We start from the raw sequence: 16,239 nt of genomic DNA on the forward strand, positions 1-16,239 counted from the left end.
CACACACACACACACACACACACACACACACACACACACACACACGCACACACTCATCTACTATTCATCTCTCTATCTTCCTCTCTTTTGTGAGCATGCTGTCCAGAGGCGATACGCAATTACAACAAAACTGATGACATTCATTGTTTTGGGGATTGCTTGCGCATATGAACAGGCTTGGGAGTGTTATAATAGAGTATCCTGATAAGTAAAAGTTTGCACACTTTGCTTGAGTTATTTTTTTTTCCCCTACGGTTTATACATTTAGGGGCAACAAAGGTTGCTCTGTGACTGGCTAATTAATTGTAAGGCCAACCAGTATCCCATATAGCCTGTAGGGATGATTGCTTTGCGATTGGTTCGTTTGTTGTTAAAGGACAACTTTGTTTTTTAACAACAAGGGTTCATATTTTAGATAGTCATTAGAGAAAAGAAAAGATGAGTTGTTTAAATGTTTTCATTTACTTCTTTCTATCGTTTTAGTAATTTTAGCGATATTGATTTGCATGCATGCCCTCAGGTTGGGGGCATGCATGCAAGTGCCTAATTATGTATTTTTAAACACAAGCCCATTCCCAAGATGCACCGCAATCTTTCATGGGCAGATGTGACTTATGGGGGCTGGTGTAAATAGTAACAAAGAAATTGCTGGCTTATTGTGTCTAAAAATACATATTTATCCACTTGTACGCATGCCCCCACCCACTGAATTCAAAATACTACAATCTCTAAAACTATAGAAAGCAGTAAATGAAAACATTTTAACACCCATCTTTTCTTTTCTCTAATTACAATCTAAAATATGAACCCTTGTTGTAAAAAAACAAAGTTGTCCTTTAAGCCAACCGGCTGAACAATGGTGCAACTTCATCAGCTGCCATCAGTCAGTCAGTCAGTCAGTCAGTCAGTCAGTTAGTAAGTGATATTTGCATTTATACTGTAGTGTGTGTGTGTGTGTGTGTGTGTGTGTGTGTGTGTGTGTGTGTGTGTGTGTGTGTGTGTGTGTGTGTGTGTGTGTGTGTGTGTGTGTGTGTGTGTGTGTGTGTGTGTGTGTGTGTGTGTGTGTGTGTGTGTGATAGATTGAGAGAGAGAGAGAGAGAGAGAGAGAGCAAAAGTGTGGTTGGTGTTTTCTTGGTTATTAGGCGAGTGAGTCGTGCCAGGGTCCGTGCAGAGAGCGCGGGTCTGACTGACAGCCCTTCATGATTATCACACAATGGGCACACAGCTGCCGCGGCAGACAGCCAATAGACCCTGTAGCAAATAGAGGTCATGTGCAGCCATCCTGGCTCAAAGAGACTCTGTTTCCTTATGGATGGAATTGAAAGGTACTAAAGCCTGAGTTACACTTGGCAGCACGTTGTGTCAGGCACCAAACATAGCAGGTAATGCGTATACAAGTTCTTGCACAGTAGATCTGCTATTTTCGATGAATGACACCAGCATGCAACAAGAATAAATCAGGCTTGATCCATCATCCATATGAGCTGAGCAAAGAAAGAAAGAAAGATAGAAAGAAAATGTTATATTTGTTCGTCATGCAGGTTGAAGGGATGACTTTGTCTGAAATACAGCTGACCTTTTATTTGCCACAAAAATAGAGATTGACTTTATTATCCCTCCTGGGGCAACTGGAGAAGAACAGAAGAAATCTGTTGAAGAAATAGACAGGACAGGACAGGACAGGACAGGACAGGACAGGACAGGACAGGACAGGACAGGACAGGACAGGACAGGACAGGACACAGAAGTCAGAAAAACACGGCATAACTAAAAAAAGAACTAAAAAGAATATGATCAGAGGCCATATCAGTGGAATACCTTCCCCAATGGTTCCAAAGACGTACTGTACATTTTGATCATACCAAAGAACCAATTCAGATGAGAAAATGTTCATAATGAATTAGGTTGAATGTGTGTGCATTGTCACTCCATTCATTAACACTCCTCGCTGATTTTGGAGTTTTTGCCTTATGTATGCAGCCATTAATCACTGCATCCAACTTTGAAACTCATGTGACAGTTTGGTCCAAATGAACTCTATCATTTCCTCAGTGAGTGTGGCCGTGGCAAAAGGCGAAGAGCCTTGAAAGCATTGGGAGCATTGGGAAGTGCAATCGGGCAAGCCTCCTCATTTGATGTTGTTTAGCACAGTGGTTCCCAAACGTTTTAGTTCGAGACCCAAAAGAGAAATTAAACATTAGCCCGAGACCCAAACTAGTGAAAATAGCAGATCTATTAGCTCACAACGCGTTGCTTCACACCGCATTGTGAGCTTATAGAACGGCTATTTTCACTACTTCTTGATTATATATATTTTTTCATTCATGGAATTTCTTAGATGTGTTCATTTGTTTGTTCTAAAATGCTTTTTTTTTTACCCAGTCTGGGTCATCCAACTAACCACTAGGCTTCCCTTTCTCGTTCTTGAATAGTCTGATATCTACAGTATATGCAGCCTAATTGAAAGAAAAACGTTTGCGCAAAGAAAATCAGTGTGGCAGTGTAGGCAAAATAATGTTCAGACAAAAGAGTATCAGATTGCTGATGGCTGAGTCCCTTGGCTCTAATAATATTAACTGTTTTAATTACTACACTGCCATCATCCATTTTCAGGCTTTTTGCTTCATAACCAGCTCCTCAAACTCCTCTGTGACCGTCAACGCATCAACACCACAAATAACTATTCCCAATTGAGCTTTATCAGTCACGTCTATATGCATGCATCAACTGCAATAATATAAATAATGTGACTATTTCAGAGAGTGTTGAGTGTTCTCAAATTGGCCTCTGAGATAGTTTGGTGCCCTCAGGGAGACACTCGTGAAAGTATATTAACTTCCCTGGTGGGGCCCTCCCATTAGGTGCTTACTCACAGTGGGTACTTTACCTGCCACCTCCATTTTTATTTTTATTTTTGATGAAAGGCAGTTTTTTCTGTATGGTAGTGGAAAGATGAGAGAGCGTGGCTGCCGCACAAATAGAGAGATTATTATTGTTGCGACCATTGGTCGCAGTTTAGTGTGTGAACAGTCACAGCTTGTCCGTATGTATCTCTATCTGTCTGTCTGTCTGTCTGTCTGTCACGCCTGACACTGTGGTTCTACAGACTCAAGGATCCACAGAAATGCAGTGTTCCATTTTAATCTGAACGCTAACACGTTTCGGCACGACATCACGCTCTGTCTTCACTGTGATGTCACACTAACAGAATCCCTTTTATGCCCATATTTGGAGTTCCCTGATGTCCTCAATATTAAGCCCATATCTAACAGGACTTCATATGGGTATGCCCATATATGGAGGCCACATACCACACTAACGGCTGGTTCTACAGACAGGGATCTCCATGTATGGGCATAAAAGGGTATGATGTCAGATGTCATAGACATCATAGGACTTTCACATAACGAATACTGAGTAAGCATTTTTGGGCTCTCACAGCATATCTCCATAATATACAGTACATGGATCTCCATATATGGGTACCAGGGGTCTCCATATAATGGTAACTGGTCTGATGGCAAAGAATTGGCGCATTAGGGCGAGGTCATCTTGAGGTCGTCCTGAGGCGTCTTACATATATTATTTTTATTCAAAAGTATCCCCCGGGCTGGATTGGACTCCCCTGGGTTAGAGGGTCCTGGGCAGACCTTTTGGCTGCTGGCGGTGCAGTGCAGCTTCTGCAGTGAGGAAACTATACAAGCATTTGTTTAGTCATGGGGAGACTCTGCCGCTCTGGGAGGCTCCGGAACCCTCAGGCTTCTGGGGATTTTGCCCAGAGTTTAGTCGTTGTCAGGCATTACCTGCATGCTTCTTCATCGTACATTTCCTGTCCTGCCCCGGATTCTCGGTCCTAGCTGAAGATGGAGATCCAGACTGTGTTGTTGCTGAGTCACCTAGTGAGAGTTGCCAGTGTTGTTACTCACTCTCTCTTACCCCACCTTCCAGGTTATACAGTTTGCAGTGCCAGAAGGAAAGTGAGCAATGAGAAGATAAAATGCTTTGTATGACTTTGGAGATCTATAACACCAAGGGACATGTCTCATCACATAACAAGTCCTCCCAAACATTATGGGAGTTGACCTTAAAAGGACTGTGCACTTTCATTCAGGCTATTGGAAATCACAGCCTTGACTTGAGGCTTAAGAGTATTAGTTCAGGGCCTTAAGGGGAGAACATGCTCATTTCGTGCAAAATCAGTCTAAAAGCGCAACATTTTGCACAGATGTAGCCCAGGGCTTGCTCTAATGATTTAGCTAGGGCGCCCGAGTTTGCAACATTCGCCACAGCGGCCAAATCAAGTTGGGCTCCCATCGACTTTCTATACAGAAGGAAAATACACAGAAAAGAATCTGCTTTAAGTGGGATTTGAGAGGTCTAACTAGGGGTTTGTCATGATTCCTCCTGCATAGAAAGTCGATGGGAGCCCAACTTGATTTGGCCGCTGTGGCGACCCCTAAGGTTGCAAACTTGGGCGCCCTGCCTAAATCATTAGAGCACTGTCTGCTGCCCTCTTGCTTGAAATAGGTCTACCGGCGTGTAGAGTAATTGTATACTACACAACTGTTGCTGTGTCCACCTAAAGAGACTATAGGAGTAATAATCTTCATGGAGGGTTCTTCTAATACACTGTGAAAGTTATTGTACCAGTGTATGGCACACGGCACACTGCTCTTAAATGAAATGAAAAGAGATAATTTGATTGGTCTTGATTGAATCCACCTGCAACACACCCACTGACAATATATTCGCTTAATCAACTTCAACTTTATTTGTCCCCGAAGGGCAATCGGTTTTGCAGCATTGAGTGCAACATAAAAGGCAAACAAACACCAAACCACATCAGTAAGAGCAGCACAGACTCAGCAGCACTGCATCAATAAACAAGCCAAGCATAATCATCAGAACAGCAATAAGAACAATACAATGATAACTAACCTGCCATATCGCCCTACAAAAAGTATGACCAGTGTAGCATTACAATAATGAAAATAAAGAATCCATCAACAGAAATCGTCTAGCAGCAACAACGTAAACAGAAGTCAGCATGATGGGCGAGCTATACTTTGTCCCTACGTCGAGGAGGGCAATGGCGATAACTGTGGGGATGAATGAGTGTTTGTAACTGTTTGTCTTGACTGAGGGGAATCGTAAGCAGGCACCAGAGGGTAGGAATTGAAGCTCCTGATGAAGAGGGTGGTGTTGTCAGACTAGATGGAATTTAGAGCCAAGCTGGCATATCGCTTTCGCCGATATAAAATGATTTAACTTTTTTGTGTTGTAAGCTTCTTTTTACAAAGTATTAGTCAAAACATGGTTAATGAGTGGTATAGGATTCTCCCAAATCTGGATCGGCGTATCTGGCAAATCTGGCATCAGTCAGGCTCTAATGGAATTGGAATGGAACAGAACAGAACAGACAGGCCACTCTGCTGGACACCTATGATCATCCAACCCATCTCACCACTCTACCACAGCTACTCCGCCATACTCCAGTCTGGAAAATACTAAAAAGGATCCATCACCACACCCCATCAGCCATGCTGTTGACTGTGCTTCATGCTGGTTCCCCCGTTTCCCCAAAAATAGGGCCCTTAGACTCTCCTCAGACTTACAGTACATTTTGAAAAACAGGACTTGACACTGGGCTTATACTTCTGTGTCTGTGAGACCTGATTTGCTTATTACTTTACTTCGTGTAGAGCTGAGTTGCCTCAAGACTTGAAAGGAAAAAACTCTTTCAGATTTGACCCATTAACCCTGGAGCAATTGTGTATTCAAAGAACAAAGCTACTTGTTTCAGTAGCACAGCACACACATATCTACTGTTAGTTTAGCCTTGCCTTGGTAACTGCTTTGGCCCTGCCAGACCTCATTTATGGAGATGGGCAGAGTTGGAGATACTTGAGGCTTGACTTGAACTTGCGGCTCTGCCACAGACTGTGCACTAATTCTCCTAGATAGCATTATTCTCAGTGTTTAAATTGTACAGATATTAACTCACTGGACGCCATAAACGTCTATTACGTCTTTGATCCTTAGTGCCATAAACGTCTTTTACGTCTTTTTAATTAATCAAAAGTTTTATAATTTTTTCATAATTGTAATTTCAAAAAAATCGCTCTAGAAGTTAGCCATGAGCCTCCGTGACCGGAGCGATACGGCCGATTTGACTGTAGCACCAGTGTAACACAGTCCGACGGGAAATCGGTATAACCAAACATTGGTTCCGGCCGTTTAAATGTTATCTTAAAACGTTCGTTTATACACTTCCCGTGCTTCCCTGACGAACTATAAGTACTCCAAAAACTCAGAAAATTCACGGGAAACCAGCGGTGCCATCCATTTGGCGATTGCTATCCTTGATCGCGATCGCCAGGGCTCTAAAGTGTATAGCATGCTAGCTAAAAGGCCTGGCCAAAATGTAAACAACAAGGCCCAAACCAAAAAAAAGATGGACGTCTTCTTCCTTCTTCTGTTAGTTGATCAGATAGTAGGAGACCACCACCTGGTGGTTTTCACATGCCATTGCACTCCAGTTTACACACAGGCCCAGAGACAGCATTCACATATGATGATGATCAAGACATCTTACACATGTTCTATTGAAGCCCAAATCTAATGATAGGATATATGTAATATACATGTTTTCCTTTGTAAGAGGGGTAGTGTGGCTTTCGATAGAAGCATAGATTTATATATGTAATTTAAGTACAAAATATGATTTTGGCCCCCATAAAAAGGCAAAATTAAACAAAATGGCTGGCACCAGTTTTGTAGATTTTTAATCAAGGATGGCATTCAGTGAGTTTTAACTGTACAAATTATTTCTGATTATTATTTAGACTGATTTGAGGTTCTTGGTTTAATTGTGATCCCAGTTTTCTGAGCCACGACTCTGCATCTGATGTGTTTACCTATGGTAACATTTTGAAAGTCGTTTAGAGTCTGCTAAATGCCTAAATTGTAAATTGCATGTTAAATATGTCCAACAGTAGCGGAGCCGTAATTAAAGTGGTGCTGGGTTGCTAGTATTCAGGGATCATGCCGGTTTTGAGACGGTTTTAAGTAGTTTGTTTACTCATTTGTATTCCACCCTAAGTGCTTGATATTGATTTACCGCCTTAACAAATACAATCAAAAGCTAAGCAAATGAAATCATCAAATAATATGGCTCAGACGTGATGCGGTAGCAAACCGTATCAACGATGGCGGATTTAATTGGGGCATTTCATTCAAGGAGTGATTTGTTCCATCCTTCGCCTTTTCTTCTGCATCCGTCTATTGTTTTTTTCCCCCCCACTAATGTCTAAATGAGAGCTCAGCCCTTTCAGCTTTCTTTGCTTTGATTCTCTCTCTCTCTCTCTCTCTCTCTCACACACACACACACACACACACACACACACACACACACACACACACACACACACACACACACACACACACACACACACACACACACACACACACACACACACAGATACACATGCAAAACATACTTCTAACTCTGATCTCCCCCAGGGGTGTCGTATCCTTGTACACTGGGTACAAGGATTCACTCACATTTTGTGCCTTAACTATTGAAAAATAGCATATAAAGCTCACAGCATGGCACTTGCTAAAGTATAAAACAATTAAGGCCCCTCCACCTTGGGCCCTATAGTGACTCAGACCCCCCCTTGTGACGCCCCTGCTCTCCTCATCCCTGCAGTGATAAACTGCGGCGACCCGGGGGTTCCAGCCAACGGCGTGCGGCTGGGCAGTGACTTCACCTACAACCACAGCGTCAGCTACCAGTGCACTCCGGGCTTCACCATGGACGCCGACCGCGCCTCCACGCTCACCTGCACCAAGGACCGCACCTGGAATGGAACCAAACCCCAGTGTAAAGGTATTACACAACACAACGACGGAGGTCGTAATCTGATTATACTCCTGGTACAGTGAATAGGAAGGAAGAAAGTAGAAAGAAGAAAGTCCTTATTTGTGTTGTTTTACGCCACCGAGGCATTGTGTATAATTATAATTTCATTCAGCTTCGACGTTCATTCTGAAGTAATGGTCCCATATGTACGACCATCATACGACTATAATCACAAATCAGGCGTGAGGTAAAGCAAGCTATTGCTTTCCATACAACAGGGTTTGTGTCAGTGTTGATTTTGTCAACTAAAACTATGACGAAAAATGTTCGTTGATTAACCTTTTTTCACTGACGAAAACAGAATAAAATAAAACTACGCTACAATGACTAAAACTAAGACTAAATATATTGACAATTTTGTCAACAAATGAAAACGTGTTCTGAAAATAGTGTGTCTTGTAGATCCATATTATGAGCTTGTAGATCCATGTATTTTGGTGGGCCATCAAGGCCCACCAAAATACATTTTAGTCAACAAAATCAACTGTAGATTTAGTCGACTAAAATCGTATGATATTTAGTCGACTAGAACTAAACTAATACAAAAACATTTTAGATGCCAAAAATATTACTAAATGGAATTTAATTCAAAAGACTATGACTAAAACTACATCGAAATTTGACGACAAAATGAACACTGGTTTGTTTTCCGTGGCGTCCTTCACAGCCATCGTGTGCGCGGCTCCGCCCGTCATCCCCAACGGGCAGGTGGTGGGCACCGACTTCACCTGGGGCTCCAGCATCAGCTACGCCTGCAACCAGGGCTACCAGCTCTCCCTGCCCACGGTGCTCACCTGCCAGGGCCCGGGCAACTGGAGCGGGGAGAAGCCTCAGTGCTTCCGTAAGTGCACTTGATTATTCATTTATTACCTTGATTATCAATAGCAGTGGTTCATATATTGTCGCTGTCTGGCAGAAACCAGCTAACTAATTTTCTTTCAGGTATATACACACACAGTATAGTTGTTAACCAATGAAAAGTATTAAACAACTATTGTGGGACAATCTATGATGTAGGGCAAAAAAGGAGATTCAAAGTTTCTGCCCAACAGTGACGATATGTGTTTTGTTTTAGTCTTCCTTTTTCTCTCTTTTTTGTTTTGCTGACATTTAAATTTTGTTTAGCAATATATGAAATCCAATATTTTACTGAGATTTAGTTGGATGCTCTCAATTTATTGTTGGTGATATGAGTGTTGGTGACATCAAACACCTGAAACATCACTTATTGATCATAATAATCAAAAATTTCAACTTAACTTTCTTTCTTTCAAACTTCAAACTACTTTATTTTCCTTTTCGGAACTTCGTTTGTACAGTCAAAATCAAAAGATACCCAGGTCACTAAAAAGAAAAACACTAGCTACGTTTAAAACTACAGTACTTAAAAGCATAATATATTAAAATCCATATGCAGCAATTCGAATGTATTGTATATAGATATATAATATAAATTAAATGCAACCTATTAGTTTACTAGCGTCCGGGCTGCACCAGACAGGCGTTCGGTAGTCTGATGGAGGTAGGCACGAGGCTAGCTGAGACCCATTGTGGTGAATGTCGAGGCTCTGTATCGACAGGCTGAGGGCATTAGTCTGTAATGGGAGTGAAGGGTGTGTGTGTTGTCCTCAGCACAACCGTTTGTTGTGGATACCGCTGAGTGGCTTCTGGCCTTTCCCGATGATCTTGACAACCCTGTCGAGAGGTTTGCGGTTGTTGGCACGCATTACACCAAACCAAACCATGCTGTGCTGTTGAAGGTTATTATGGGTTCCACAAAATACTTGTTGAAGGCCTGCAGGATCGATGATCAGTAGATACAGTTCTGTTGGAGCTGTAGTTGCCGGTGAATCTGACGTCTGGAGTCAGTGAGGAATGAGAGAATGAGCAGCATTAGGTGGGGGTTGACATTCATCCGGAGGAGTTTCTGTCCCATCAGATGAGGATGCACGGTGTTGAATGCACCTTGTTTTTCTTTTAATAATCATATCTTCACATAAAGAAGTCAGTAATGACCTCAGTTGCATCCCCTAGATTGGTCCCATCTGTGAACGTTTCCCAGTCTGTGCAGTCATAGCAATCCTGCAGAGTCTCACTAGCCTCCTGTTTCCACTGCTGCACCTGCCTTATTTTGACAGCTCCCTCTCGTTGTAATGTAGTGCGGTAGAGGCGGTGACTAAATGCGTGGTATTATGACCAGCTGTACTTAATGGTGGTTTCTTGTATGCCCTATTCTTCACGCTACCATAACAGAGGTCAATTGTTTTGTCTCCTCCGGTGGCACGGTTTACATATTGCTGATATGTGGGAAGAGTCTTTTTGAGCCGACAGCTGTTGTAGTCGCCCGATATTAAGACCGCACGCAGACTCGCAGAGATAGCCTCTGCTGAGCGGGTGTCATTGCCAGAGGGTTGTGTAAACCAGAACAATGTTCATCTGGCCAAATTCACAGGGGAGATGGCTGTCCACCGATTTAGTTCGATGTCAGGTGAACAATATGAGTCCCGTGTATGTACATGCAGAGCCCACTCTATTTACCACTGCTGTTACAATCACTATCGAGCCTGAGCAGCACTCCAAAACCATCAATTGAGAGCTGTGAGTCTGCGATCGTGTCATCAAGCCAGCTCTCTGTTATGCAAATGAGTTGCACTTCCTTGTATGCCCAATTGCCCATTGGCATCTTATGTTTGCCTGGAGTTCATCCACTTTGTATCGCAACAATCTCAGATTTAGCGAGTATTATGGAAGGGAGTGGCGGACACGCTGTGTCTTTATGAGCCTCTGCCTCGTTCCTCCTCTCCTCTGCCGCCTCCTCGTTGAGGTGTGCGCAGTCCGGTGGTAGTCCGGTGTCTGATTGTATGATCTCATTGTATCAAGACATCCGTGTAATGTCCGTAACGCATAGTCTCCCCGCATCGCCAGAAGGCATTCCCTTGTGTAGCTAGTAGCTAGTGTAGTTAGGATCCATCAGCGTGATTTCCTACTAGTTCGGTTGTCCCCAGGGACCACGCCAAACGCAACAGGTTGCAGTTCAACAAAATGTCCTTACTTAGTAGTCCATAAGTTGCTAAACTCCCCCCAGTAGTCCAATCTGACACTGGCAGGTAAACTAAAAGCAAACAATAAACTAGGCCATTTAGTCCAAACACCGGACAGACGAACACACCGCACCACTTGTCTCCATGACAGCGCCACATACCTATGGCGCTCTCTCTCTGTCTTTCTCTCTTCCTTCCCCCCTGTGTCTCTCCCCCTCTCTCTCTCTCTGTGTAGCTGTGTTCTGTGGCGACCCGGGGATCCCAGCTCAGGGGCGCAGGGAGGACAGAGGCTTCACCTACCTCTCCTCTGTGTCCTTCTCCTGCTACCCTCCTCTGGTCCTGGTGGGCTCGTCCAGGAGGTACTGCCAGTACGACGGCACCTGGAGCGGAACGCAGCCCTCCTGCATAGGTGAGCATGGAGCCCAGGTCTTTTATTTGAGATTACTCCGTTGATATTCTGGTTATGACTTTGATTTCCCCTTACAAATGAGACTATTTCAGGGGTTGTTGAGTGTTTCTCAAATTGGCCTCTGAGTCTGAGTTAGCTCAGTGCCCTGAGAGAGACATAAAAGCATATTAACTTTCCTGTTAGGAAAGGACTCGCCAGAGAATGCAGTGTAAGCCAGGCTGTGACTTCATTTTGCTCCTTCAGTTACTGCAGTACAAGGCAAGACGAGTTTATTTGCAACAACTCAAAGTGCTTTATGCAAAACATCAAGCATTAACCACTTAAACCCAATTTGAACCGAGTGTAGAAACCTGGCCTCTACACACTTTTCCCCCTCTACATCAAAGCTCTTTCTTTGCTGAAAATAGATGATAAAAGCACACATGTCGTTGTTGTCGGTGGAAACCTTGCCCAAAACCTTTATTTTTTATTATTTTAAAAACGATTTAAAATAGTGAATAGTGAAAATAGTGAATAGTGATTGTAGATCGTATCTCCGAGTTTCACGTTTGATCTACAAGCGAGGCGTTGTGTGCTTGTAAATCAAGCGGTACGAGGTTTCTGCCTGACGATGACGATATCTACAAGGTACAATCTACAATCACGTATCTACAAGCTCGGCTTGTACTCTACAGTAGGTCTGCAATTTCAGCTGAAAGTTTACCCATCAACGCCAAATGTTTGACATGCACCAGAGTAGGGTCACTAGTGTTCAAGTGGTTAAGACAATTAAGACACAGAGCATTAAGAGAGTGCCAAAGAAACCCATTATAAAATGACATTTGAATACAGTAGGTAGTGGATGCGCACATTACACGCTTTGAAAGCACATTATATAACGTGGAGATTATTATTGGTGAAGTGAAGCAGCCATTAAAGGTTTTGCAAGCGGCGTTGCAACACATCGTCTCACACCGCCTTGGCTCCCTCCTCTGTGGAGCAGGTCAAATGGCCCACTGAGCAGCGTTGCCAGATCTTGCGGGAGAAATAATTAAGCAACCATGCAGGTCTATGAAAACAAGCTCAAAAGATCGGCCCATGCGCACTTTAAACCTATTGTACCTGTATATACTGTACATACTGGCTATTTGAAAATACCCAATCTAACGTGTTGTGAGCTTGTAAATCTTCTATTTTCAAAAAATAATGGGAAAAAAAGTGACAAATGTGGAATATTTTAACAAAATATATATTTTTTTTTAAATGATGCAAACCGCAACTGCCAATATTTACAAGCGACTATGAAGAAAAACAAGCCCAAAGTGGCTTATGCTAAGCGGACATGGCACCGCAGCTACTGAGCTACCACTAAGGTACTGCAGCTTACATAAGTTGTGATTGAACCTCTAATGGATCAACACAATGCTACTTACTGTGTGTTGTGGGACCGGCGGGGTGATAATGTAATCGAACACCTCCTTGGCTGCAGACTTTGGTAATTGATTAAGAGGGTTGTGTGGAGTGATAAGGCCTGAGAGCTTGTCATTGTGTTGTAAGCTGCACAGAGCAAGGATACAGAGCCGCTTCACATCACAGACGGGCTTACTAATGAATCACTTTGTAGGATTTATGTCTCTCTCTGTGTGTGTGTGTGTGTGTGTGTGTGTGTGTGTGTGTGTGTGTGTGTGTGTGTGTGTGTGTGTGTGTGTGTGTGTGTGTGTGTGTGTGTGTGTGTGTGTGTGTGTGTGTGTGTGTGTGTGTGTGTGTGTGTGTGTGTGTGTGTGTGTCGGTGCGTGTTGCTTTCTATACGTGTGTGTCTGTGTCCTTGAGTGTGTGGTTTTGTGTGTGTTTTGCTCGCTGTGTGTGTGTGTGTGTGCGTGTGCGCGTACCCGTGCCCGAGAGTGCGTGCTCTTACACTCATGCACGTACAGTATGCGCAGTGTAGCCAGCATTCGTAAATTTATGACCTTCAATCATGCCAGTGTGTATGCAGCCCCAGGCCTGACTAAATATTAATTGTGTGTGTGTGCGTGTGCGCGTGCGCGTGCGTGCGTGCGTTTCCTGAGAGACATCCATAAATATACAAATAAACAGGGTAGGGTTTTGCCACAGTTCACATGAGAAGATGGTGTTGCCAATTAACACGGGCTTGTTGTTTCAGACCCGAGTCACACCACCTGCGCTGACCCCGGCACTCCCCTGTTTGGGAGTCAGAACAACAGTCAGGGCTTCCAGGTGAGAGTACACTTCACTATCCATTTGTAACTAGTGGAGGTGAACACACGGGTGAACACGTCCGTACGCTCTCACAGCTAAATGAACACAACAGGATTTCACCGTGTACTTTAGTCTAATACAGGCAATGAATCGTGGCCATGCATCTCCCGAGGAGATTTCATGGCTCCGTGCTGTGCTGATGCATTTGCTGCATACCAACTTGAAAATCCCGAACTTGTGCTGCTTCTGGACATGAGTCATTGTCCCTTGGTTTCATTTAAAGAGGTGGTGCGATGGTATTGTACTTTTTCAGTTTTGTATGTGTCTATGGAGTTAACATTACTCTAATAGACCACCTGGTGGGGTTATAATGTGCAATTTTGCCTTCCCAGTGTATTTTTGGTTACTTCCTGAAAGCTAAAAGCCTCTGAGTCAAAAGGCCCAGTCGAAAAACTCAGATTAAATGACATGATAAACTCATCCCCTCGCCTTTTATCATTCACCCAACACTGTGGGTGTGGCTAACTTCAGCTGGGTCACCCACCATGACAACCAGGCATACCTAATGAACTGGTGGGTGTGGCCACATAAATACATAATTTTAACACTTTCTGTACACTTTTTGAAAACATCTTCCTCCTAGTATAATCATAATACCTGATAATCATGTTTTAGGGGGGAAAAACATCATGGCACTGCATCTTTAAGCAACTGTACTGTATAATATATGCCGTCACAGCCTGGATGGACAACAGCGCTGTAGTTTTTGGGTCTTGGTCGGTTCAGGGTGACAACATGACCAGTGTGCTGTACGTGTCCTCAGAATGATGATCCTTCAAAGTGACATGTTGAGAGGTCCTCACATTGAAAAGACTCTTTTGTAATAACTGCAAAAGTGTGCTTTTCATACCATGTAGCCTATATAAAGCCCAAAAATAACTTCTTTCTTTTGTGTGTGTGTGTGTGTGTGTGTGTGTGTGTGTGTGTGTGTGTGTGTGTGTGTGTGTGTGTGTGTGTGTGTGTGTGTGTGTGTGTGTGTGTGTGTGTGTGTGTGTGTGTGTGTGTGTGTGTGTGTGTGTGTGTGTGTTAACCCTCCAGATCAGCAGCGTAGTGTTCTTCAACTGTAGGAAGGGTTATTTGCTGCAGGGTTCCATCTCGCGCACCTGCTTGCCCAACCTCACCTGGAGCGGCTTCCAACCAGAGTGCATCGGTCAGTACACACACGCACACACACACTCATGTCCTGTTAACATACTGTAAATAATAATTATTTTATTTCAATGTATCTCAACTTACCACCACTTCTGCCCCCACCCACTGAAATCAAAATGGCAAAAACGAATGAAAACATTTTAACACTCATCTTTTATTTTCTCTAATTACAATCTGAAATATGAACCCTTGTTGTAAAAAAACAAAAACAAAGTTGTCCTATTTTAACTTTTAACTTTTACTTCTGTGCTGTCTCTGGTGCCTGAAATTTCCCCTGCGGGATCCATAAAGATATTGTCACTGTCGGGCAGAAACCTTGTATCTCCAAGTTTCAAATTTGTATGTTTTTTCGCAAAGTAAAGCCTTGCTTCATCATACAAGGCCGTCGCACAAAGGTAGTGAAAACAGCCGATCTACAAGCACACAACGCCTCGCGTTGCGAGGCGTTGTGTGCTTGTAGATCGGCTGTTTTCACAAATTTAAATCATTTAAAAAAATGATAAATGCAAAATGAAGAGTTTTGGACATACAAGGTTTCCACCCAACAACGACGATATATGTTTCTATCTACCTATTCCTCCAGCCCACCACTGCAGCCAACCAGAGCTGCCAGCCCAGGCGGACGTGAGTGCCATAGAGCTGCCGTCCCTGGGCTACACTCTGATCTACACCTGTCAGCCTGGCTTCTACCTGGCGGGGGGATCTGAGCACAGGACCTGCAGGTCTGACGGGAGCTGGACAGGGAAGCCTCCCCTCTGTGCTGGTAAGGGACGCGCTTCAAAGGAACTGGTTGGGTTAGCTTCAAACAAGCACGTGCTTCATTCAGTGGCGGGAAAACTGCAGACCAAAAGCTTGTGTATAATCCACGTGATTTCTGCTTACATTTGAGCTGCAACCATAGGCTGCAGCAAGTAGCCAATAACAACAAGCAGATCGAGCGTTTCCTCTCAAAACGGTGGATTTCAAAATAAGATCCTCAAGTAATATGATTAGGCAGCTGGTTTTATTTTTAAGTCTACTTACAGGAAGTACAATGGACTAAATTATTAACACCAGTGTCTACGCTCGCCAGCTTGGCTGGCGAGCTGGGAAGGACGCTTGCTGCGCATTATACTTTATACATTATACACCGCCCCACACCGCCCCGCCAATAAATTGTACATTTCTTGACCAAACTCAACCGGGGGGTCCCGTGGGTTCGGGACGTCTAAAAAACTTGCAAATATATACCTCTATTAGCCCAATTTTAGACCAACGTCTAATAGACGTCTATTGCTCAGTGGGTTGGACATATTGTATCAGTCTCATGTGGTCTATGACATCAGACATCTATGATGTCAGACGTCAGTCATCTCCATATTTGGGAAACTATGGACACATTTTGTCCAACTTAAACAACCAACCAGGTCTGTGTATTCTTTTTGTCAAAGTTGATCCCATGCCAAAGCCCAGCAGTC

The 16,239-nt window shown here is 43.5% G+C and overlaps 1 protein-coding gene across 1 annotated transcript in view; it reads left to right on the plus strand.

Annotated features, from left to right (window-relative positions):
* Positions 1 to 16,239, plus strand: part of csmd2 (CUB and Sushi multiple domains 2) — a gene marked incomplete at its 5' end in the record, with an annotated part of 568,918 nt that overhangs the window by 453,814 nt on the left and 98,865 nt on the right. Inside the window, 6 exons of the mRNA XM_080735514.1 lie at positions 7,712 to 7,891; positions 8,592 to 8,765; positions 11,201 to 11,374; positions 13,515 to 13,588; positions 14,669 to 14,780; positions 15,366 to 15,545. Coding sequence (XP_080591640.1) covers positions 7,712 to 7,891; positions 8,592 to 8,765; positions 11,201 to 11,374; positions 13,515 to 13,588; positions 14,669 to 14,780; positions 15,366 to 15,545 — 894 coding nt within the window. The remainder of the gene's footprint in view (positions 1 to 7,711; positions 7,892 to 8,591; positions 8,766 to 11,200; positions 11,375 to 13,514; positions 13,589 to 14,668; positions 14,781 to 15,365; positions 15,546 to 16,239) is intronic.

This window comes from Nannobrachium achirus, assembly GCF_963921795.1.
Source record: "Nannobrachium achirus genome assembly, chromosome: 10".
Classification (NCBI taxonomy): Eukaryota; Metazoa; Chordata; class Actinopteri; order Myctophiformes; family Myctophidae; genus Nannobrachium; species Nannobrachium achirus.